At 40.1% G+C, this 26,742-nt stretch overlaps 1 protein-coding gene across 2 annotated transcripts in view; it reads left to right on the top strand.

Annotated features, from left to right (window-relative positions):
* LOC100474580 (S-adenosyl-L-methionine-dependent tRNA 4-demethylwyosine synthase TYW1) overlaps positions 1-26,742 on the top strand; it is a 202,451-nt gene that overhangs the window by 89,174 nt on the left and 86,535 nt on the right. For both annotated transcript variants that reach the window (XM_011234359.3, XM_019807649.2), the window contains exons 11-12: positions 2,867-2,976; positions 14,738-14,915. In XM_011234359.3, coding sequence (XP_011232661.1) covers positions 2,867-2,976; positions 14,738-14,915 — 288 coding nt within the window. The remainder of the gene's footprint in view (positions 1-2,866; positions 2,977-14,737; positions 14,916-26,742) is intronic.

The raw sequence follows: 26,742 nt of genomic DNA, 5'->3' as shown, positions 1-26,742 counted from the left end.
GGTTAAGCGTCTGCCTTCGGCTTCAGGGCGTGATCCCGGCATTATGGGATCGAGCCCCACATCAGGCTCCTCCGCTATGAGCCTGCTTCTTCCTCTCCCAGTCCCCCTGCTCGTGTTCCCTCTCTCGCTGGCTGTCTCTATCTCTGTCGAATAAATAAATAAAATCTTTAAAAAAAAAAGTTGTTTGTTTTGTTTTTGTTTTTGTTTTGGCTTTTGGATATCCAGTTGTTCTAGCACCATTTATTGAAAGGATTATCCTTTCTCCCTTGAATTGCCTTTGCACCTTTGTCAAAACTCAGTTGATAATGTATGTTGAGTATATTTCTGGTTTCATTTGTTTTGTTGATCTGTGTGTCTCTTTTTGGCCAAAACCACACATTCTTGTATATAATAAAGACAGTTGATTTTTGTATATTGATCATATATCTTACACACTTGTTGGGTTCCCTTACTAGTTCTCATTAGTTCCAGTCTATTTTTTGTAGATTCTTTTGAATTTTGATGTAGACAAATATGTCATTTGTGAAGAGAGAGTATTCCCTTTTCTGGCTTCATTTCGCTGATTAGAACTTACATGCTGTATAGGAGTAGTCAGAAGGGACATTTTTACAATATTTCAGAATTAAGAGGAAAACATTCATTCTTTCACCATTAAGTCTGATGTTAGCTGTGAGGGGTTTTTTGGATCCCCTTCATAAAATGAAAGAAATTCCCTTTCACTTTTAATTTGCTGAGAGTTTTTGTCATGAAGGAATGTTGAATTTTTTCTTTTTTTGGTGTTGAATTTTATTAGATACTTCTTAGAGTGATTGATTTTTGCATGCTGAACCAGACTTGTATTTTTGGGATAAACTACTTGGTTGTGACACATTTTCTTTTTCATGTGTTCCTGCATTCAGTTTGCTTAAGGTTTTTGTTTGTTTGTTTAGGTTTCTGTCTCTATGGGTCGGTAGTTTTCTTTGTAATGTCTTAATATGGTTTTTGTATTAGAGTGATGCTGGCCCCATATAGTCAGGTCTTGTGTGTGTGTGTGTGTGTGTGTGTGTGTGTGTGTGTGTGTGTGTGTTTTAAGATTTATTTATTTATTAGAGAGAGAGAAAGAAAGAGAGAAAGAGGAAGTGGGGGGAGGAGCATAGGGAGAGAATCCCTAAGCCGACTCCAAGCTGAGCACGGAGCCCGATGTGGGGCTTGATTTCACGACACTGGGATCATGACCTGAGCCAAAACCAAGAGTCAGAGTCTTAACTGACAGAGCACCCAGGCACCCCAATTTTTTTTTCAGGTCTTGTGTTTTAACTTGATAATATCTTTTAAAACTGGTGTGTTTAAACCATTTATATTGAAAGTGATTATTGGTATGGTTTGATTAAATTATACATCTTGCTGTTTTCTCTTCTCTGTGTCTTTTATTTTTCTGCCTGCTCTCATGTTAATTCAGTATTTTAAATGATTTTATTTTATGCTTAGTCTTGGCTTATTCTTTATATACCTTTAAAATATTTCAGAGATTCTCCTAGGGTTTAAAGTATACATCTTCAATTAACCAGAGTCTACCTTCAAATAATACACCACTTCATGTATAGTGTAAGGATTTTACAACAGTGTATTTCTTATTCCCCTCCACTGTCTTTGGCTGTTGCTGGCATAAGTTTTACATAAGTTGTAAACACACGGTATATCATTACTCTTTTTTACCTACACTGTCAGTTATTTTTAGGTAAATATGATTTTTCCCTTTCCCCCCCTTTTCCAGTGCTCATTATTTCTTTGTATAGATTCAGGTTCCTATCTATTACACGTTTCTTTAGTCTGAACAATTCCCTTTAACATATCTTGTAAGTATGTGTATTTTGGGCCTATTTGTGTTATACCATAGCTCTTGGGTGCTGTGTCCCTTTTTTTTTTTCCACTTAAAAAAGAAAACTTTGTGTTTTCGTTGGCTTATTTGCACCAATCTCCAAATTTTTTTACTTTTTCCCCAGCTGTTACTAGTTACTGCTGAATCTGTCAAGAGCCTGTTTTTTCATATTTATCATTTCTTTTTGTGTGTTGTAATTTCTGATCTTGCATACTACCCACCTTTTCTATTAGGGCTTTTAACATATTCATCATTGTTTTTAAAATTCCACTTCAAATACTTTCAACACTTGTGTCAAGAGTTTGGCTCTGCTGATTGCTTTGTCTGTTGGAAATGTGTTTTTCTATGCCTCATATTTTTTTGTTGTTGTTGTTTAAAGTTAGACTTATGTACTACGTTAGAGACTGAGGTGAGTGATTTTTTGTGTTTGGAAATCAGTACACCTTTCCTTTTGGCTTGGCCTTTCTTTTTGGAGTTTAGGTTAATCAAGTCAGGAGCTGGGCTTGAGTTGAGATTTGTTGTTTCTGTGCTTACCCTCATTGTACCACTGGCTTAAAATTCCACTAGGGGATACCTTAAGTGTGGCATAGGGGCTGGTTTGACAGAGCTTTTTTCTCAGTGCCTCATCCATCCTAAACTTTAGGTGTTCCCACTGTGCTGCCTCTCAGGGAGGGTCAATGACTGTGATTTTGCAACTCTTCCAGACATATTCTATCAGTCATTAATGGATGCTTGTTAACCTCGTGGTGGGTGACAGAAGAAAAGGTCGCACGTTTCTTATTGTTCTAATTAAACCCCAATCTTAGCCAGGCTCTTCTTCATCTAACCTTCTCTGCTAGATATCATGACCTGCTATCAATAGCTAAACTCTTGGGGGGAAACCAACCCTGATTTTATGACGTTCTGGTTTTACTACGATGATTTTATGATTTTACTGCTACTGCATAGTAAATGACTAGCTGAGATGTTATTACAGAGTCCTTTAGAACTTTTGCCTCTTGTTCTCAGGCACCACACCAATCCAGTGGGCACCGAATGGCGGTGGAAGATGGACCAGCCTGAGATGATCTTAAAAGAAGCCATTGAAAACCATCAGAGCATGATTAAGCAGTTTAAAGGTATTTATCTACCCTCTACAAAGGAATGCTAATTAGCATGAATTAAACTGGTTGAGAAATTGCCTCTTTGACAGGATTTTGTCCCCACTGGCAAATTTTCACATAGGGAAGTGAAAACTTTGTAGAAATATTACATACATTTTGGCCTTTTTGTTTTTACTGACAACTTCTATATCCCATATGATGGAAGAACTAAAAAAAAATTAATTCAAAGCTTAGCAGTTTAGAATATGGTACACTCAGCCTGTAAGTTTTGCCTGGGAGTATATCATCATCCTTCCAAAAAACTTTCGATGTTGTTCTGTCTTGATAAGCACAAAGCAGCTTAATGAATGGACAGAAAAGTTTAGATCATTGGAGAAATCTTAAATATTATCAGTTATGTGGTATTTGGAAAGCATTTTTGAATAAATGACTTATAAAAAGGAGGGATTCTATTAGTATCACGTGATCCATAGTGATGTGAAAATTCTGCCACTCAGTTTCTAGCAATTTCCTAATTCAGTTCTGTTTCATACTTAAAGGTGTTTGACTTTACTGGAGGTTACTGGTTCTCAGGCTTTAGTGTGTGTCAGAATCACCTGGAAGGCTTGTTAAAACAGATTCCTGGCTTTCTTTTCTAGATATTGGTTCAGTAGGTCTAGAGGTGGGGCCCAAGGATGTGCATTTCTACAGCTTTGCAGGTGGTGTTGATGTTGTTGAACTGGAGTCCATACTTTGAGGCCCATCACCATAGATAGATATGGTGGCCTTAGAAAGTGCTGGCTTTGTAAAGCGATAGCTGCATATGCTGAACTGAAATTTGTTAGGTTCCTGTGACATCTGTCTGTCTGTCTCCACCTACCACTTGGAAGTCTTCTCTCCTCTATTTTCCTTTCCTTTGCTATGCAAAAATTCATGGTAAAACATGAATTTTAACCAAGGTTGTGTTGATATAGACACTCTTGTGGTGTTAACTTCATATGTGGGAGTGTTTATAGACCCCAGTAATTATCATTTTTTTTTAAAGATTTTATTTATTTACCTGACAGAGAGACAGACAGCAAGAGAGGGAACACAAGCAGGGGGAGTGGGAGAGGAAGAAGCAGGCTCCCAGCAGAGGAGTCGGATGTGGGGCTCGATCCCAGGACCCTGGGATCACGCCCTGAGCTGAAGGCAGACGCTTAATGACTGAGCCACCCAGGCGCCCCAGTAATTATCATTTTGAAGATCAGGTGATTCTTTTATGTGAAGAAATTTGTCAGGTCACTGCTTCTTGAGATTAAAGTACTTCTGATAAGTGTGTGTGTGTGTGTGTGCGTGTGTGTGTGTTTAAACACACCAAGTAGTTCTTCAGTTCTCAGGAGACACTGGCTGGGTGTCCTATAAATTTAATTCAGTTTTAATACTATTGGAGGTAGCGCCCGAGCGCACGGGTAAGGCTTCGGTCCTGTAAGACTGCCCCATGTCAGACCCCAGTCTCTAGTCGGGGTGGTTACCTGTGCTTCTGACTGACTGGCTATAAACTGAAGGTTCCCACTCCTGTTCAGATTTGATTAATTTACTGGAGCGGCTCACAGAACTCAGAGAAACATTTATTTACACTTACCTGTTTATTATAGAGGGTTGTACAGAGGATTCAGATGGATGGCCAGGTGAAGAGGTAACATAGGGCAAAGTCTGCAAGCACAGCAGCTTCTGTCCCGGAGGACCTGGCGTCTATCACCCTCCTGGCACGTGGAGGCACTCAGCAGCCTGGAAGCTCATCAACTCTTACTGTTCAGGAGTTTCTGTGGAGCCTAATATGTAGCCCCACGATCTCTTCCAAGAGATCGATGGGTGTGGTTGAAAAATTCCAACCCTCTAATCACTTGGTTTCTCTGGTGACCAGCCCTGTCCTGAGGCTCGTTAGGGGCCCTAAGTCGCCTCATTAGCTCTGGTGTGCTCAGAAGGGGCTCCTTATGAATGACTAAAGATACTGCTTTCACTCAGGAAATCCCAAGGGTTTTAGGAGCATTGTGCCAGGAAACAGGGCCAAAGACCAAATACATTGCTTATTATACCTCAGTCCTTCTTGTTACTGTTCTTATTTCTTATGAGAAATTGAGAAAGGGAATGCAAATAATGATTAATCAATAATAATTTATTAAGGATAATCAGTCAAGGGGCACCTGGGTGATTCAGTCCTTAAGCGTCTGCCTTCGGCTCAGGTCATGATCCCAGGGTCCTGGGATTGAGCCCTGCATCGGGCTCCTGCTCAGTGGGAAGCCTGTTTCTCCCTCTCCTACTCCCCCTGCTTGTGTTCTCTCTCTGACTGTGTCTCGCTCTGTCAAATAAATAAAATCTTTAAAAAAAAAAAAAAGGATTATCAGTCAATAATTACACCTTTATTTTATTCTTTATGAATTTTCTAAGGAATGCGGACCCATGCATATTTGTATGTATCTGTGTATGTGCTGACTAATTTTTGTACATCTGCAAAGATGCTAATAAAATATTTAAATTTGTATCTTGACTTTTAGCCTCAAGCACTTTTTTTTTTTTTAACAAATTACTTTTCTCTTGTGTGGATAAAGCAGTGTCTCTTATCAGTGTTTAGGAAAATTATATGAAACTGGTGAAGAACTAAGTTTCCACATCTGGTATCTGACTAGCAACATGCACTGTTGATTTAGTTAATATCGATTATTGATCTTCAGACAAATCATATGCCTTCTTTAAAAACTTCAAGGCAAAGTCTTGTTTTCTTTTGAATAATGTGTTGGTCAGAGTTCTCCAGAGAAACAGTCAATAGGATGGTGTGTGTGTGTGTGTCCGTGTGTGCGTGTGTGTGTTTAGAGATTGAGAGAGAGATTGATTGAGGGAACTGGCTCACATGATTATGTAGGTTTGGGGTAGACCAGTTGCTGGAGGTTTAGAGAAGAGTTGCGTTCGAATCCAGAGGCAGTCTGCTGGCAGAATCCGTCCTTGCTTGGGCAAGGTCGCCTCTGTTCTGTTAAAGCCTTCAACTGATTGGCTGAAGATCATCCGCCTTATAGAGGGCAATCTGCTTTTATTCAAAGTTCACTGATTTAAATGTTAATCTCATCCAAAAGACACCCTCACAGAAATGTCCAGAATAATATTTGAACAAATATCTGGGCACTGCAGTTCAGCCAAATTGACACATAAAATTAATTATCACAGATCGTGACATCAGAAGCGGGCAAATGCCGGAAATTTATCTTTATATTCTAGTAAGTTTGTTTTGTTTTAGTGCTTAAAGAGCCCATTGTACCCTTCAATAACGGGGTGATGACTGAGGATGCGTGTTTCCCGGACAGCTGGCAATCTTCCTGAGTGATTTGTGTCCCAGGCAGTTGGTGTGGGGAGGAAGCAGCCCTGAGGAGTAGGCCTTCATTCTTTCATTCTGAGATGTCCTTGATACAGGATGACAATTTGAGTTTTTGACAGTAGTTTTTCTGACAGGAGCATTTTTGCAAATTCACTTTAAATGGAAATAAGTAATGAATAAATCATAGGGTTGACTGTATTCATGTTAAGAACACGTGTTAGGTGAACTCAGTGAGCAGATGTTCTTTGTTGTCTGCCTGGCTTGTTTGAAGGGCTTGTCCTGTGCAGAAGGTGTATCTGGTTGGTAACCTTGTACTTACTTTAATCGGCAGGCATCTCAAATGGTTTGTCTTCAGGTTCCCGTGGTGTAAGAAACAGAAGAGTTTTTAAAAATATATGTTGTCTTATAGGGGGAAGATAGATAAAGGATTGCAGAGAGAAAGAATAGAGCATATCTGTGGACAAGTGAATCCTGAATCGGGGTTAAAATGCCTAAGGGGGAGGGAATGATTCCCCCGCCCCCCCAATTCAACAACGGCTATCAACTTCATTCTTAGAAAAGTTTTTATAGAGGGGCACCTGGGTGGCTTAGTCATTAAGCATCTGCCTTCGGTTTGGGGCGTGATCCCGGAGTCCTGGGATCGAGCCCCGTATCAGGCTCCTCCGCTGGGAGCCTGCTTCTTCCTCTCCCACTCCCTCAGCTTGTGTTCCCTCTCGCTGGCTGTCTGTCTCTCTGTCAAATAAATAATAAAATGTTTAACAAAAAAAGAAAAAAAAAGAAAAGCTTTTATAGAATATCCACTTTGCCCTAGTAATTCCCCCAAAGGATTCTTTTTTCACATCTTAATTACTTGACTTGACACAGTGATACCATGTGAGCACAACAGCTATTCATTTAATCAACAGTAAATTTTCTACAAAGGTTTTCAAGTTGGAACTGGTGACCTTTGTACACCGGCACTCTTCCGGGTGCCAGAGCAGTTCCTCTTTAAAGTAGTAGTAGTAGAAATTGGGTTTCTATTGGAAGCTGTGCTGGGTGTTGACGGGCTGGCACATGGGCATAAAGGAGCTCTCATTCATTGTAGTCTATGTTTTCACAAAGAGTGAGAACTGTCTTCGTCTTCAGTGTTTGATCGTGGTAACTATTTGTTAATGCTTTTTAAATTTCATTCCAAGCTTGAAAAGATATTACTTTTTTGAAAATCTGTCTTATTGCTATAATAATTATACTAAACCTGGCTGTGATACTATAGTATTAAAAGAGGAAAAAACCCTAGTTATTAAAGGATGGAATACATCATTTGTAAAAATCCAGAGCTCTTCTAGAAAACTGGTGGTAGTCTGCAGCCCTCAACAAGCATGTTAGTTGTTTTCTTTTTAAAATATCATAATGGGCAAAATTAGGGCATTTTAGTATTTCGGAATATTGGTTATGTTTTCTGTCTTCTTGGCTCTCGGCAGAAAGTAATCTAAACCATTCAAATGCATGGCTGTTGATTTTTTTTAAAAAAGATTTTATTTATTTATTTGACAGAGATAGAGACAGCCAGGGAGAGAGGGAACACAAGCAGGGGGAGTGGGAGAGGAAGAAGCAGGCTCACAGCGGAGGAGCCTGATGTGGGGCTCGATCCCGTAACGCCGGGATCACGCCCTGAGCCGAAGGCAGACACTTAACCGCTGTGCCACCCAGGCGCCCCATGATTTTATAGTAGACCTTCATCAGGCAATGAGATTTTGTAACTTCACTCAGTCTTTATCGGTGTATATTATAGGCTTAAGTTTTCTTTTTTTTATGAACCTGAATGCCTCCTGCAATCAGTGAATTCTCTATGTTCTATCTTTTATTCATCCGTAGGGGATAGGGTATAAATAAAACTGGTCCTCTTCCTGTCTGAATGGTGAGCCTCGGAGTAAAGATGGTGAGACTAATACAAGTCATGCTACTTGTTCCGAACCTCGTGCTTTCACCTGGGTGCGGTCCTGACACGGATCCTACATGTGGGCTCCAAAGATGCAGACACGTAGCTCTAGATTTCATTTCAGCCGCTGGTGGACTCTGTTTTCTCTCTTCCCCAAATCTGAACTCCTCAGTAGAGATTGATCTGGAGGGGTGGCTTAACTCATGTGGTGTAGTTACTCCTGGAGGCCCTGCAGGAAAGTTCCCCTTTCTTCCACACCCATATTAGAGTGTCCCTATTAGAGCACTGATACTATTACCTTGTGCCTGCTGGTGGCTTAAAAAAAGCAAAACAAAATTAAAAACCAAAGGAATGGGGTATTACTGTTTTCCTTAGTTAGAATTTGGGTTGCATTTTCCTATAGGAAAAAAAATTGAATTTAATTAGTTAATATTGAAATAGATTTCTTAGTACTGTAGTTTAGGTATATTGCAGATTAATTTGGTGTTGGGGAGTTTGAATGGTAACTTAATCTTCATTTTAACAATATTGTTAGCTGTGGGAATACGAATTTCAGGTTTAGCAGAAATGCTTTAGGAACATTATAGGCAGTTTTCAAACAATTGAAGCCATTTCCGTCTTAGTTGGTTATATTCTGGATATCCTAACTTCATCCTCTCTTTAGAGGTTCTGTTTTAACTTATTAATAATTTCTCTTATTCTGGCTTAGAGTCCTTTGTTTTTTAGTGTGCCTTTCTACCCCATGGTGAATACTTTCTCTCTCCCATGGGTCTGGTTCGGTCATTTTATGATTTTGTTTTTGTGGAGGGGGAGACTGGTTATTGTCGCTTATTCCCTCTGAGTTTCATGGTTTAGCTAAGTGGCCAGCCTCGAACAGATTTTGAAGGTATTCTGATTTTTTTAAATACTTCCCTTTTGTGCTTCTCTTCTCAATTCCGAGGGCAATTATTGTCTCTTCAGTTATTTAATTGAATCATTAAAATATCTTTCTCCTCATGACCTTTATTAGCTTTCCCTTTATACACATGCAGAATCAACTTTATATTGATTACAAGTGGGTCAGAATTTTAGTGCAGCTCAGCATCTGTTCAAAACGCTGCCTGTTCCCCTCTAAACACCCCCACACCAGGGAGAAATGTTCCAGAGTGGGGTGGAGGTTTCCTTAGGTCACTTTCCCATCAGTTCAGCAGTCAAGTGAGTGAACACTCTTTGTCAGGAACGTCCTCAGTGCTGAAGGTGCAAAGATGAAAAAGACATTATTTGTGCTAGATGTTTTTTTTATCTATAGTTTAAGTTAGACATGAAGTAATGCAAAAAAAATACGGGTCTTGGACAGATGGTTTTCACAAACAAGGTATGCTGAAGTACACATCCAAAGGAAACATGGGGGTGGTGAGGAAGAGAGCTCCACCTGCTAACTGTTTTCTGAAGGTTATTTATGGGAAACCTCACAGTGGAAATGACCAGATCAAAGATTTATGTGTCGTTTAACCAGGAGCGTTCTTAGGAAGATCTTTGGCTGGGGACTTTAATGTTATGAGAAGAAGGAAGAGAATATTTTATGTCTGATTGACCGACACTTTAGAAATAAGCATGAATACCCTATGCTGAGCAGTAGATCATGTTTTATTTTGTATTACTTGGTTTTATTGCTATGAAGGAAGGATAACACTTCTGGCATCGTAAGTTTCTGCTTTGGCATCTTTGAGATAAAGTATGCTCCATAGTTAATCTGATGACTATAGTGATTGTCCAGGATTCAGAAGCTATTCAGGATAAGAGAAATATCAGAAACTTGCTTAAAGAAAAAAAAAAAATCAGAACAACAAAGCCGAGTTTAGTAGTGAAGGGGGTAAGGTTTAGGGAAACATGAGAATAGAGAGAGAGAGAGACAGACAGACAGACAGACACTCCCCATGTGGAAAGTATCTCTGTAGATTTGTTACTGAAATGTAGTGTTTGCTGTTCCCTGGACTGCCTTTCTGCTCTGGGGCTTCTTTCTATTAGAAATGTAGAGGTTGTCTTCTTTTCTGACCTATTTCCTTGAGGGCAGTGAAGGAAGGCAGGAGATTGAGTCCCTAAGGGCCTTGTTTTGGGAAAGATCAGTATAATAGCCTCCGGCAGTGAACACAAAGTAGAAACATGCTTTTTATGAAGGAGAGAAGCACGATTTTATGTATTCTTCTCAACACCTTTCTTTTGAGAAAATTAGGATAATTTTTAAATCCTTTTAGGAGATTTACCCATGGGACTTTTTTTGTCTTGGTTTTTTGTTTTTGTCATTGTCTCAATGGGCAAGTCGATGTTTTTAGTTCAAGCTCTCAGAGAGGATGCCCGCTGATCCTTTGCTTTTGCGTTTTCCTCCTTCCCTGGCGGCTCCTTGGTCGTGTCCTCTAATGACCCCTCTTCCTTTCCCTAGCCATGCGAGTATTCTAGCACACAGTTCACTTCTCTGTCTGCACTCACTGCCCTGGCAATCTGATCCAGACCCGGAATAGAAGTACCATCTGTTTGCCAAAATGTTTATTTCCCCCCAGTCCGTTCTTCCAGAATCCAGGCTTGAACACTGGACACTCATTCACACATGTGTAACAGACATATCAAACTTTACCATTCTCAAATTGAGCACAGGTTATTCCTTACCTGCAAAACCTGTTACCCTCAAAGACTTTTTTTTGTCTCAGTTGGGGGCAGCACTGTTGCTCTGGCCAAAACCTTGTAGAAATGATCAGTTGCCTCTCTTTCTCTCATATCCTACATCCATCCGTTAGAAAATCCTCTTGATTATATCTTCAAGATCAATCTCTTCCTGCGGCCTCCGCCGTCACCACCTCAGTGGAAGCCGCTATCATTTCTTGCTTAGATTATACGATAGCCTCTTGCTGGATTAGCTGCTTTGCCCCTTTGTTCTCAATTTGGCAGCAAATCTGATCCAGATATTTAGGAGGAAATTCAGATGGTGCCACCTTTCTCAAAACCGTGCAGTGACTACCCCGTCTCTCAGATTCCTTGAACATGTCAGTCTGCTCCCACCTTAGGGCCTTTGCTCTGCTGTCCACTGCCTGGAGTGCCTCTTGATTCTCTGGGCCTCAACCCTCATCTCCTTCAGGTCAGATCTCACCTTTGCGGTGAGCTTCTCCGGACTGCCCTTTCTTCGAGAAAGCTGCCTCCTCTTCTTTGGATCCCCGATTTTCTTTACCCTGCTCTACCTTTCCTGTTCCATATGCTTATCACTTTCTAATACACTGAAGATATGCATATCCTGTGTGGGAGCCAACAGCCACATGTGGCCCTTTATATTGTAATTAATGAAAATTTAAATAAAAAATTTTGTTCATCAGCCACACTAACCACATTTTAAGTGCTCAAGAGTCACATGTGGCTGGTGGCTGCTGTATTAGATTGTACAGAGAACATTTGCATCGTCTCAGAACATATTATTGGACTACACTGGTAAAGAATTTACAGATTTTATGTTTGATGTTTATTCTTTGTCTCTCACAAGGATATAAACTTCATAAAGGCAGAGGTTTTTCTCTAGAGAAATTATTTATAAAATTATTTACTATAGAAAAGTTGCCTAGAGCACTAGTTGGCACATAGTAGGTGATCAACAAATATATATTGAAGTGAGTGGAATTACCATATTATTTGAAATAATTTCAGGATTGAATTTCTGTGTCAATTCACAAAGTAATTATTATTAAAATAAAAATACTTGTAGCTAACATTTTTGGAATGCTTATGTGCTGGGCCTGGCACTGCCCTACATATTTATTTCATTGAATTCTTGTAAAAGTTGTGGATGGGGGTGCCTGGGTGGTTCAGTTGGTTGAGAGTCTGGCTCTTGATTTCTGCTCAGGTCATGATCTCAGTGCCATGAGATCGAGCCCTGTGTCAGGCTCTCCATTCAGCACGGAGTCTGCTTGAGATTCCAACTCTCCCTCTGCCCCTCCCCTTTCTCATGCACTCTCCCCCTCTCTCTTTAAATAAATAAAATCTTAAAAAAAAAAAAAAGGTGCGTGTGTGTGCGTGTGTAAAATTCCCATCTGTAGATCAGGGAATGGGCATAGAGAGGTTGAGCAGCTCGACCAAGGAAGACAAACAAGCTTGGTGGTACAGCCAGAATTTAGACCTGCGACACGAGACTTCCAGTGCTTAGGGCCCAGACAGCGCTCAGTTATTTTACTTCCTGAGTTTCGGGTCAGTTTTGCAGTTCAGGTTAAATCTGTCTTTCTACTCATCTGCTCATTGGGGGAATTAAAGTTAATGATATTTTGTATAAAAAGGAAATGTTACGCTTACTGCTGAGTGGTTTTGGTAACATATAGTGAGTTAAGGATCAGGTTTTTTTTTTTTTAAACTTGATTCTTAAGATCTTAGATTTCAGTTACCTAAAAAGTTATTCGTTTAAAAATACTGGCGTGAAATACATTCTCAGAACTGCAGTCAAATGGTGATCACAGCAGGTATCACCTGCCACATTTAGATCGTTCTGATTTTAGCCTGTATTGTGTTAGTTTGATCTCTTGGGTATTTAGTTGCAGTTGCTTATTTCCACATAGATTTGCGTGTGTGTGTGTGTTTGTGTGGGTGTGTATAAAATAAAATCACTTCCTGGAAACTAAGGTACAAATGAGCAGTGAAATCTGACTTTATTTTCTCCAGGTTTGTTGTTGTTAAGGTGATATTGACTGGGATTCCATCATTTAAGAAACCAGCATAATGGCGGTAATAAATTCTTAATGAATGTTTCTTGTGTGCCAGGCACTCTGCTGAAGCCTTTTACATGCATTCTCTCATTTAATGCCAACAAAAATTCTTGGAGGTAGTGACTTTTTACTTTTCAGGAAATTATGTTTCCAGGGAGGCTGATGAGTGGCTGAGAGGGAATATGAGCGTGCTTCCTCCCACCCCCAGTGTCCACAAGGAATCTGTGTCCTTCAGAGACTCTGTGCTTTGAAAAACAACCTCGAGTTAATTGATAGAAATATCTGAAGTAAAGGAGATAGATTTTTATTTCTCTTTTTATACTCTTTCCAAGTCTTCCAAATTCTGTCTTAGAATGAGGGACTGTCATGATTGCCTTCTGCATTTGAATTGAGAACAGTTCTCAACCCACTGTGTACACTGGAATCAAATGGGAGTGTTTAAACAAATGCCTGAGTCCCATCCCCAGAGGCTTTGATTTAACTGGTTTGGAATACTACCTGGACTTTGGGATTTTTACAAGTGTTTTGGGTAGTTCCAGTGTCTGGTGAGGGTTGAGAACCTGTGGTGTGTGTCAGTGGTCCCCAACCTTGTTTGCACATTGAAGCTTCAGAAACCACTGATGCCTGTGCGTCTCCCCCAGGATTGTGATTTAATTGGTCTGTGCTGGGGTCTGGAGTTTGGAAGTGTTAAGATTTTCTAGGCAATTCCACTGTGCAAACAGATTTGGGGACTTCTGGTTTATGTAGCGGTTTTGGACCCTGGCTGCGCATTAGTATCACTTGAAGAATTTTAAACACTCCCATTATCCTGGTTTACACCCACCCCAATTAAATAGAATCTTTGGCAGTGGACCTCGTTTTTGACACTCAGATGATTCCGGCATGCAGCCAAAGGGGAGAAGAGAAGTTCAGCGTTCCTCATTTTCTCTCCTATATACTTCTGGATCAACTCCATTTAGTTTCACAATTCAGAATACTTGTGGAATGAAGGGAGAAATGACTGGTCTAGAAGAGGCTTTTCCTTATACTGAGTTCAGCTTCTTCCCCCCATATTTTTATTGTGGTAAAATATACATAACAATATTTACCAGTGCAGCCATTTTTAAAGTATAAGATTCAGTGTCATTAGGTTCATTCTTAATATTGTGCAACTGTCACCACTATCCATTTTCAGAACTTTTTCATCATCCCTAACAGAAGTCCTGTACCCAAGAAAAAATAACTCCTCGTTTCTCCCTCTTCCCAGCTTCCGGTAACCTTCCACTTTCTGTCTGTCTGAATTAGCCTCTTCTAGGTACCTCAAATAAGTGGAATTGTACATTTGTCCCTGTGTGTTGGGCTCTTTTCACTTAGCATAGATTCATCCATGTTGTCACCTGTCAGCATCGCATTCCTTTTGCAAGGCTGAATAATATTTCATTGCACGTTTATACTAAGTTTTGTGTATCCATTTATCTGTTGATAGACATTTGAGTTCATTTTCTTAGACCAACATGAAAGACTACAGAGCTAAGCAAATTATGGAAAGTAATATGTTCTGCATTCCGGATAATTAGCTAACAAAGTTCGTTTCACCTCCTTATATTCATGTAGTTTAATTAGTATTAAAACCGAAGATGAGATTGCTGATTTTTCTGATTTACTAATTCTAGCTCCCCCCGCCCTTGTTATGTATTATTTGAATGATATAAAAAATGAATTTGCCTTCTATAACCAAAGAACCATTAAAAAAATTAAAAATCTTTAATCAAGAAAAATAAAAGTGATATTGTTTCCCCATGCCTTCTAGAGCTTGTTGCTTTTCACTGTGTTCTCCAGGAGTACCAGGTGTCAAAGAAGAACGTTTCGAAGAAGGGATGGTGGTAAAGCACTGTGCGTTGTCCCTTGTGGGAGAACCCATCATGTACCCAGAAATCAACAGGTTTTTGAAACTACTGCACGAGTGCAAAATCTCCAGTTTCCTGGTCACAAATGCACAATTCCCTGTGGAAATCAGGTAAGACATCCAGCTTATGAAGATACTCTGCTTGGATCTGTGTTTGACTGAAAGGCATCAAGTATTCAAAAGGGCTTATTGATTACTACCTACATACACATGTTGGCTTTTTGGAGGTGAGAGATGGGCCTACTCTTAACAAATTCATTCTGTTAGGGAAGATAACATTAGTAAAAAGAATAGAGGCAAAAATCAATTGCTGGGGGAATTCAAAAGAGAATGTAATTTTTTTGTTTTTGTTTTTTCCCCCAGAAGGGGAGAAATAGGGTAAAACTTCTCAGAGAAGCCACCGTTTAATTGGAATCTTAAAGGTAGGAAGCTGTAGTTTTTAATAAGAACCTCCCGAAAAAGGTGGGAAGTTAGGGTATGTGTGATACCATTATGTAACTATAGTTCATCTGGACCACAGAGTGTGTGAAAGAGACTGGCAGCTGGAAACCAAGTTGAAAGGTAGGGGGTAGATTGTAGAGGACTTCAAGTGCTGTTCTTTGGAAAGATCTTGCTTCTTGCAGAGCAGTCTGCTAGCGTGGTTTAAAACGGGAGAGCCAGAAAGCAGATGGGAGAGTGTTCGTTTAGGTAACAGTCATAAAGATGAAGGTAAGACTTTGAGAGTGAGGAGCCCTAAAGAAGACATTATTGAGACGTAATGGATCAGCTTGGCAAACAGCATGGCTCTGAGAGCCCAGCATAGAAGAGGACCAGTCAGTGACTGGAGGGTTCCAGCCATGCTGATTGCTAGGACTGTGGGGCCTTGGAGCACTAGAGGATCATGTAAGGAGCACATTTAGCATGTAAGGTGTTGAGTCGGTTTGGGTGACTTAGAGGGAAGGCTTTCCAGATAGAAATGACCATCTTCTGGGGCCTGGAAATGACCTGTTTTTGCATTATACTTGAACTATACACATATTATAACACCAGAAACATAAGATTTTACTTATTTACCTGTGCCTTCCTCATAAGACTGAGTTGTTTGAGACTGGTGAACCCTGCTTATTTATGTTCATGTCACCGGTATAGAGCCTATAAGTTCTCAGGAGATGGCTAGTGAAATATTGGGGAAATTACCACATAGGAGTAAAAGACAATGATCTTTTAAAATTCAAAGTTGTTTTGTAAATACCGGCCAAAAGAGTATAACAAGAGAAAAAGGAGAAAATAATTTTCAAATGTAAAAAGACAGTATTGGAGCGACGTCAGAGTCATGGAGGCCTGCCACGTTCCTTTTCTCTCTTGCCTTCCATTTACAACTAATTAGACTTGAGTAACCAAAGAAAAGCACCTCTCTACAGCACACCAGGACACCCGAGAGATGCATTCATGTGTGCACCCAGAAGTGGGTGGATTGGGCATTGGAGGAGACAGTGGAGTGAGGGGAGTGGCAGAGGCTGCAGGGACAGGTCTGGTAGGGGGCCAGCACCACCCTTCTGGCAAAGCAAGAAGAGGCTGAAGGCGATTGCTACAGAGCTGGAGAACTTGTTTCTCTCTCTCGAGAGACCACAGTGGGGTGGGGGTGGGGGGAGGAAAGGGAGGGAAGAAGGCAGACACAGAACTGAAGGAAAGTATGTTTCCTGCTGTCTGCCCCTGGGGATTTAGGCAAAAGGACTGCACACTGAGCTCTGGGAACCCCCGACTTGAGGATCCTACTACCCGGTCATGGGGCACACCCAAAGCCCAAGGTGCTAAGCACACCCCTCCTTCCACTGTGCTGCCACCCCCCCCTTCTTTTAAATGCACAGCTCTCCCCAGGTTAGTGGGGAGTCAGCGCTGGTAAGAGAAACCAAAAACTTGTGCTGCAACTCCACCTTCTGGAAGAGAAAAGGAAGGCTTCCAGTTACTAACCTGTTAAAACTATTAGAATCAAAGTAAACAAGGCTTTTACCTAAATAAGAAAGGTGTTTGCTGCTTTAGATGCAGTGGCAGAGGCACTTTTCATGAAACACTATGAAAAATCATGGTAATATTGTATCACAAAAGGAAAATGACGATTTTCTAGTAATCGAACCCCAAAACACAGACTATTGCAATCTGATACATAATTCAAAACTAGCTATTATGATGAAATGCAGCAAGCTACAAGAAAGCTTGTAGAAAGGCAATACAATGATCTCAGGAATAAAATTAATGAATAGAAGGAACACCAAAGAGATTGAAATTCTTAAGAGGAACCACGCAGAAACTCTGGAGCTGACAAACTCAATAAATGAAATGAAGAATCCATTTAGAAAGCATTGAAAATAGAGCAGATCAGATGGAAGAGAGAATTTATGAGCTGGAAGATAGGAATCTAGAAATGATTCAGGTGGAAGAGGAGAGAGAACTAAGATTTTAAGAAAGTAAAGAAACCCTGTGAGAACTATTGGACTCCATTAGGAGAGTCAACATTAGATAAATGGGTATATACCAGAGGAATAAGAGAGAAGGGAGCAGAGTACATAGTTAAAAAAATAATAGCTGAGAACTTCCCAAACCGGGGGAAGGAACTGGACATACAAGTCCACAAAGCTAATAAAACACTTATCTCAATGTGAAAAGACCTTCTTTAAGACACATTATGTTGAAACTGTCAAAAGTCAATGGTAAGGAATTTTAAAGGCAGCGGGGAGAAAAAAGGCAATAACTTACAAAGGTACCTGCATTAGGCTATCAGCAGATTTCTCAGCAGAAACTCTATTGCCTTGGGAAGAGTGGAATGATTTTTTTCAAAATAGTGAAATATAAAAACTGCCTCCCAAGAATATCTGGCAAAGTTATCCTTCAGATATGAAGGAAAGTTAAAGGCTTTCCCAGACAAACCAAAACTGAGGGGATTTCTCCACCACTAGACCTGCCTTACAAGATAGGCTGCAAGGAGCTCTTCAGGCTGAAATGGGAAAATGAAAATACACAAAACTGATGAAGGTGGTAAATGGACAGTTAGAATTAGAAGACCGTAACTCTTTTTTAGAATAGTGTATTAAACTCTTAATTATAATAGTATAAAGGTAAAGGAAAAGCATTAAAAATAATTGTAGCTACTACAACTTGGTAACAAAAATCACAGCATGAGAAGATAATTTGTGACATCAAAAATATTAAAGAATAACAATTATTATATGGTTTCACTCATATGTGGAATATAAGGAATAGCACAGAGGACCATAGGGGAAGGGAGGGAAAACTGGGAAGAAATCAGAGAGGGAAACAAACCATGAGAGACTCTGGACTCTGGGAAACAAACCGAGGGTTATGAAAGGGAGGGGGTGGGGGATGGGGTAACTGGGTGATGGGTATTAAGGAGGGCATGTGTTGTGATGAGCACTGGATGTTATATGCAACTAATGAATTGTTGAACACTACATCAAAAACTAATGATGTACTATATGTTAGCTAATTGAACATAAAAATAAAAAATATTGAAGAAAAAGGATGAAATCTTTATAGGCAAATCAAGATAAATTGCCATCAGCAGAAAAAATGACTGTTTTATCTATGAGACGTTTTTTGTAACCCTCATGGTAACCACTAAGCAAAAATGTAGAGCATAGATACGAAACATAAAGAGGAGGGGAGACTGAGCAAATCACCATGGAAAACCACCAACTTACAAAGGTAGAAACAGAAGGAAAAAGAAGCAATGGGAAAGCAAAAGATAAAGAGGCACTAGTAAATCATTACATATCAATAATCACCCGAAATGTAAATGGATTGGACCCACGAATCACAGGGCACAGAGTGCCTGAATGGATTAAAAACAAAAAAATCCCCACAAGATTGAACTAGATGCTGCCTATAGGAGACTTTCTTCAGCTCTAAAGACATCTGTAGGCTCAAAGTGAAAGGATGGAAGATGACAGTCCAAGCAGGTGGAAATCAAAAGAAGGTACGTGGAGCAATACCTGTATCAGAAAAAATAGACTCCAAGCCAAAAAAGGATAACAAAAGACAAAGAAGGTCATTATATAATGATAAATGAATCCATACATCAAGAAGATAGAACACTTGTAAATATATACAGTTCCAGTACCCAAGCACCGAAATATATTAAGCAAATATATTAAGAGATCTTGAGGTATAAATCAATAATACAATAACAGTAGGAACCCAAATAACCCCACTATCAGCAATGGACGGATCAAGAAAACATTGAGACAGGAAATCAATAAGTAAACATTGGAATTGAACCACACTTTAGAACGAATGGACTTAACAGACATACATAGAACATTCCAAAATAAATAAAGAACTCAGTCAATTTAGCAACAAAAAACAATCTGATTAGAAAATGGGCAGAAGAACTAAATAGGCATTTTTGCAAAGAGGACATCAAAATGGCCAACAGGTGCAAGAAAAGATGCTCAACATCACTCATCATCAGGGAGATGCAAATCAAAACCACAGTGAGAAACCACCTGTTAAAGTGGCTGTCATTGAGAAGACAGGAGACAACGGGTGCTGGCGAGGATGTGGTGTAAAGGAACCTTTATACTTCGTTGGTGGGAATGTAAGTTGCTGCAGCCACCATGGAGAAGAATATGGAGGTTTCTCAAGAAATTAAAAATAGGTCTACCATATGATCCAGCAAGTCCACTTCTGGATATATACCCAAGGGAACTGAAAACAGGATTTTGATGAGATATATGTACTTCCGTGTTTATTGCAGCATTATTCACAATAGCCAAGAATGGAGACAAACCAACTGCCCATCAACAGATGAATGGTTAAAAAAAGTATGGTACATATACTCAATGAAATATTATTCATGGATGAGAAAGGAGGCTATCCTGCCATTTGCAGCAACTTGGATGGACCTCGAGCACATTATGGTATGCAAGTCAGAGAAAGACAAGTACTATATGATATCACTTATATGTGGAATCTCAAAAAGTTAAATTTGTTTAAAAAAAAAGAAGTAAAATGGTGGTTACCAGGGAATGATGGAGGGTATTTAAGGGTATAAACTTGTAACAAGTAGTAAATAACCCGTGGAGACCTAATGCCCAGTATAATGAATATAGATAATAATATTGTACTATGATTATATAATGTGATAAATGTTACATTGGCAATCATATTACAATATATAAATGTAACATGCTGTACACCTTAAACTTACCCAGTGTCACATGTCCAGTTTAGTCAATAAAAAAGACACTATTGTTTGTAAAAAAAAAAAATCATACACACACAGGCACGCACAAAGTCAGTTTAAAATTTAATATCATAGGAAGTCAGAGAGTTGGTTAAAATTGGCTCCTGGGCAATAATGAGAAAACCAGTGACATTGTCACAGGATAGCTAAAATATTACTTTTTCAAGTTGTAGAAAAAGGTAAAGTTAAAAGGGAAACGCTTTTAAGATGTCAATGTATAAATTTTGCATGGGTTACCATTCCTTTTTAAACATTTTTGTTAGGTTTAAAACCCCTGGATTTTCAGATGGCTCATGAGGGAGAAGTTGGGATAGAGAGGTGTTGGGATTTATATACACACAACATATACAAAAAGGGAGTCTATCCCAAATTTGAGGCATATATGTGTAAAAAAGAATTAAATCTTCCAGAAGTGGGATGTAGGTAATTCTTTGCAAAATGATAAGATGATTCATTGTTTGCTCACGCACAGTACTCCTTGCAAATGCTCACGGATTGAAGAAAATTACAGAGAGATATAAATAAGCTGTGTACTTGAAAGTGTCCAGCAAAATGCCTGGCACATAGTGAACATTCAGAAACTGTCCTTGGGTCTCTCTTCCCCACTGTCACTGGTGAGCCTCCTCTTGTCAGCAGGGGGATCATGATACGACACCGTGTCCATACTGGTCTTGACTGCCATCCGTGAAAAATGGGATACAAAGGCATTGATTAAACCAGTCTGTTAGTATGGGCACTGGTCCATTGGGAGGGAGACAAAGAGGAAGAAGTGAAGTGGCAGGGACAGGGGAATAGGAAATTAGCAGATTTCTCGGATGTTGAATGCAAGAGTTTAAAAAAATGGAAGGGTACACCCTATGAGGGGTACTCAAGAAAGAAAGAATGCTCAGAAAAGGGGAGTTCCTTTTTTGGATTTTTAAAGCANGTCACTGGTGAGCCTCCTCTTGTCAGCAGGGGGATCATGATACGACACCGTGTCCATACTGGTCTTGACTGCCATCCGTGAAAAATGGGATACAAAGGCATTGATTAAACCAGTCTGTTAGTATGGGCACTGGTCCATTGGGAGGGAGACAAAGAGGAAGAAGTGAAGTGGCAGGGACAGGGGAATAGGAAATTAGCAGATTTCTCGGATGTTGAATGCAAGAGTTTAAAAAAATGGAAGGGTACACCCTATGAGGGGTACTCAAGAAAGAAAGAATGCTCAGAAAAGGGGAGTTCCTTTTTTGGATTTTTAAAGCATTCTTTGAGCTCCTGTATCGAGGGNTCTTTGAGCTCCTGTATCAAGGGCGCCATGATTCAGGGGCTTGCGTCCCTTCTTTAGTTATGTCCTTCACTGGGCAAAGGAGAGAATATGTGGGAAGTAGCCATTGTAGGTTTGGACCTCAAAGAATTGGCATATCTTGGTTATTTATGGAAATACCTATTTAGACAGAGGAAAAAAACCCAAAGCTGAGATTGACAGTTATTGCTAGGATCAACACACTATTGCTAGGACCTGAGAAGATTTTCTGATAACTGATACCCTAATAGAGATGGATTGAAGAGCATAATGTCTTAGGTGTGCCTTTCTCTAACACAGAGCAGTCTACTGGCGTGGCAATAACAGATATGCCCAGGTTTTAGGAGTCCTAAATACAAGGGAACTTTCCTCCCCCCACATTTCCCCAAAGAATGATGTGAATAGTTCAGAAAAAAGTGAAAAGAAGAGCTCTTAGATTTGACATACCAGATACTAAGATGTGTTATAAAACTATGAGCTTCAAGTACTCTGGACTGTACGGTGGTGAAATGAGATAGTTCTGAGCTGCCCCTACTTTTGAACGAATACTTTCCTGACTTGAGGCCTCTTTGAGTTGAGCTGAGCGCTCTCTCACTTTAACCCATTGGCCCAAGACAAAATGGAAAGAGAAATACTTCTTTGAGTACAGATCATANCTGAGTGCAGATCATACTGTCTCATTTCTGTGAATTTGGAAGAATACAACGACCAGTTGTTTCTGGTGTCTTGATTTCCTTTCAGAAAAACAAGGCAATAGATTTATGAATATAGAACAGAGGCCATGAGTTTTGGAAGTTACCCCTAATGTTTATAGTGCTAATTCGGTACAGCAGGTCAGCTCATTCAGTTGAGCTATCAAGAGAACATCTTGTAACCATTTTATCATTGAGCATGCTCTGGGAGGTAATAATGTACTCTGGGTAATTGGCAGTTTACTAATTTTTTTTTAATTAAAATTTTTTTCCCCTAAGTTACTGCAGTACCTCCCATACTTTGATACCTTCTAAGGAGATTCTTGACTTTGTCAGTTGGCCTTCCCTTGACCCACATGCAAGTGTATATTCAGACTACTTGCCTTTTCATGATACTTAACTTTTCCTTAAGAGAATTTCAGTCTCCCCTCCAGCTCCAAAGTATGTGGCTTTTTGCTGACAGTTCTCCCACCAAGGGGAGTTTTTACAGTGAGTGGTTGTCAAGGATTATGGAGGATAGAAGCTGACACCTCGGGCAAATGAGAAAGCTGTTAGATTCGGTGCAGCTTTATGATTTTGTAAACACAGGGGTTAATAAAAGCTACCAGAATATGTAAGGCACTTAGTATTAATAATAGGACTGGTAACGATTAGACCATAAAAGCCTTTTCTCTTGAGGAAAGGCCCTCTTAATTCCACCAAAACAAGTGGTTTTATAGTGGTATTTTTGGCAGGCATATCCCTGAGATGTGGTAGCATCTTACCAGTTATCTTTTCTTGTAATCATTCATCTTAAAACCGAGTCACTCAAACTAACAACCATTTATTTAGCTCATAATTCTGGGTCAGCTGGCTTTGCTGGTCTCGGTGTTGTTCATGTGTCAGTTGGCAGATCTGCTGGCCTGGCTGGTTTATGATGGCCATGGCTGGGACACCTGGGGCCTCTATTCATGGAGCTTCTTACTTTCCAGTAAGCTGGTCTGAACTTCATCACATGGTGGCAGGATACCAGAGCAGCACGAGAGGGCGAGCTTCAGTGCATAAGCATCTTTTGAGCCACTGCTTGCGTTGTACTTGCTCACTTCCATTGGCCAAAGCAAGTCCCGGCTGGGAGGGCACTCCCAGCTGCAGGGCAAGGGGACATGGATATAGGGAGAGGAGGAGTTTATGGCCATGTTTGTAGTCTACTGTGTGGCCCAACGGGCTGTAGTGGTCAAGGAGGATAACCTTGAACCACTGGGACTCTGTATTTTTTAGGAGCTCAATTGAAAAAAGTGATAATTTTATGGGATGGCTGGAGGGTTGTTAAGACCAAAGGTTTGACATTGGCAGTTGATCAGAAGTAGGTTTTATTTGTCCTTCACCCCCTTTAAAAGCCTTTTTGTTTGTCTCTTGAGCCAACAGTTAACATCCAGAGATTCTGCATAAAATCTGAATTTCTGACTTTTGGAAAGGACAGTCTGGCAAGAATTGTTAAAAGCCAAGTATAAAGTGTGTTTTTTACAATACCAGAACACTTCACTCTTACCTGGTTTTATTACTCACTGCACTCTGACACCAGACATGTGGGTTTTTCCACACCAAGCAATGCTCCAGTTCTCCATGGACACCAACGGGCGTCCTGCGATTCAGTTCGGTTATGACACTACCTGGAGTTAGTGTAGACTGCATCGCTTAGGGGCTCAGCCTCCCAAGACCGCCCCACTTCGGATATCAGGCACAGTTCCAGATTGCGCCTGGACTTCTGACCAACCAGCTATAGATTGGGACCTCCCACAACTCCCTCCTCAAGCTCAGTAATGTGCTAGAACAGCTCACAGAAAAAGGGAAAACCATTAACTTACTATTATTGGTTTATTATAAAGGATACAACTCAGGAATAGCCAAATGAAAGAGATGTGTGGGACATGGTATGGGGAGGGGGCTCTGCTTGATCCTATCTCCAGGCACACCCCCTCCCCCCAGTACCTCAGTGTGTTCACCAGCCTGGAAGCTTTCGGAACCCCATCATGTAGAGGGCTTGTGGAGGTTTCAGGACATAGGCAGGATTGGGTCAGTCTTTGTCAGTTGGTGATTAGCTCTGTCTCCAGCCTTTCTCTCCTCCCTGGAGGTTGGGGGGGGGGTGGGTCTGAAAGTTCCAACCCTCTAATTACATGGTTGGTTCTCCTGGCAACCAGCTCCTATCATGAAGCTGTCTAGGGGCCACCAGGAGTCACCTCATTAGTAAAGTAAATCTTTATGGTTGAAGGGGGCTATGATGGGTAACAAAGGATGCTTCTCTTACCTCTGTCACTCAGGAAATGCCAAGGGTTTTAGGAACTTCATGCCAGGAACTAGGCATAAGTAAATATATCTTATTATACAATATCACACCAACTAATGGTTGTCTTTTCGATGAAGCCTGTGGTTTTCAGCTTGCCAGATTCTTCCCCATTTTGTTGTCTCCTCTGTCATGAGGCTGGTGTCGCCTGCCACTTGTCAGAGGAGTTCACCGTTCATCCTCTTACAGCAGAGAAGTTTCTGTCTCCATTTCTAACAAATATGAAACCATGGAAGGTACCACATGGTCAAGGAAAATGGAAGCATATCGCTTTGAGTAAGGAAAGAATATTCTTGTGTGTTTCCTATGCATTCTGTGTTTTGGTCTCCAGAGAACTTTCTCCTTTAAAAGTGGCTTGCTTGACTCACACTATATCCTTGGCCCCTGTAGATTTGTGAGTTGAGGACCCTCGTTCTAATTCTGTACAGTCCATGTTTGCATTCAGCCCTGCAGTCAGAGCGGTCCATCACACCATTGTTCTGCTAGCGCGCACTGTGTTCTCCTTCTTACAGACTGCTCTGGGCTGTGATGCCGGTGCCCTACAGTAAGACACCTTGTTGAAAGCAGACCCCTGAAAGGCATCTTGTTGTGAGGTAATGAAGGTGTTGAGAGTGATGTTTACAACACTGAGTAGTTTCTTCTCTCTGGGGACTTGCAGAGAACTAACTGGGGTGTTCTTCCTTTGTGGACATTTGAAACCTATGACCGTGTCTCCCTATTTATGAGTGTTTTAGGGTTTAGAGGCTCTCTATAGACTTTTTGTAGCTCTTTGTAGACTGACACGCTCTTAGCTTAATCGGGAGTCCCCCTTTTATCATTATTTTCTTATCTGTTTTATGTTATTTTTACGTTTACATTTAAAATCCAGTTTTTTCTTTTTTGGTAAGTATTGTTGATGCTCGGCTTTCTGTGTGCCAGCAGCTGACCTGTGAAGACAGAACTCTCTTCCGTATGTAACTGTGCACAGTTAGCACTTAACTTCTCAGACCTCCCCACCTCCGCTGGATTTGTCCCTTCATTCTTTTACTTTTGAGCACCTTCTTCTGAAACTGTGAACTTCATTTGCTTTGTTTTGCTTTTTCCATCAGTATTTCTGTTATTTTGTTTGCTCTGTATGTTTTGTTTTCTTTAGTTTTTGCTAAGACATTTACCATATGTGTTAGAGAACCTCTATAAATTAGCTCTTCACATATTAGATGCTTAGGGAATGTTTGAAGAAATGCATGATTTTTAATGAAAATAGTTTTCTTGTATTTGTTAGCTCAAAGTGATTACAGAAAACAGCTTCCAATGAAATGAAGATTATACATATCACCCGATCCTTTCAATAGAAGCTTTTTTCCCTCCTCCCAGCCTGTTTCATTTGTAGTAAATATGTTAAGGTTTAAAATGTAGTCTTCTCTTGTGTCTATGAATTGATAGAATACTTTTCAGAAATATGCAGGTCTACGGGTGCCTGGGTGGCTCAGTTGGTTAAGTGTCTGCCTTTGGCTCAGGTCATGATCTCAGGGTCCTGGGACTAAGCCCCACATTGGGCTCCCTGCTCAGTGGGGAGCCTGCTTCTCCCTCTGTCCTTCCTCGGCTTATGCTCTCTCTCTCTCTCTCTCTCTCTCGCTCAAATAAATAAATAAATAAAATCTTAAAAAAAAAAAAGAAACATGCAGGTCTAGATAGATTAAAAAAAGAGGGAGGAAATACAGTCAGGTGTTAAGAGCTGGGCTCTGGTCTAGAAGAGATCTGGTTAGAATCCTAACTGAATCTCTTACTGTCTTAGTGACATGAAGATAACTCTCAGGGCCTAGTTTCCTAACCTGTGAACTGATTTTATAATCATGACTGTCTCATAGTGGCATTGTGAGTATATGAGATAATACATGAAAACACTTAGAAGGTTTACCCTTGGAAAGGTAGGCTAGGTAATAATTTGGTCAAAGTATACTTTAAGACAAGCATCATTACTTGAGACAAGGTAGATATTTCTTAATAATAAAATTTAAAACCCACCGGGGACATAAAACAATATAACAATTTAAAACTTGTAAACACTCAATACCATAATCTCAACATTGAAAGAACTATGAGGAGAAGTAGTAGGTTTTTAATATACTTCTCTCAAACTGTTAAAACAAGCAAATTAAAATCAATAGCAATAGTGAAGATTTGAACAACTAAATCGACGAATTTAGCCTGTATTACAGAAATATAGCATTGGAACCAGAGACTTTGAAATATAATGTTTTTCAAGAGCACGGAACTTGATTGCAGACTGATTACCTAGTGGCCATATGCTGGGCATTATAGCAAGTTTCCTCAAAGTACTGAAATCATGTAGAGCATGATATCTGAACATACTGGAATTAAACTATAAATCAACACAAAAAGATTAATAGAATATTCCATTGTGT

The sequence above is a fragment of the Ailuropoda melanoleuca genome, chromosome 10 (assembly GCF_002007445.2).
Source record: "Ailuropoda melanoleuca isolate Jingjing chromosome 10, ASM200744v2, whole genome shotgun sequence".
Taxonomy (NCBI): Eukaryota; Metazoa; Chordata; class Mammalia; order Carnivora; family Ursidae; genus Ailuropoda; species Ailuropoda melanoleuca.
Note: the sequence above shows the minus strand (reverse complement) of the source record. Positions and strands in the feature narration are given on the sequence as shown.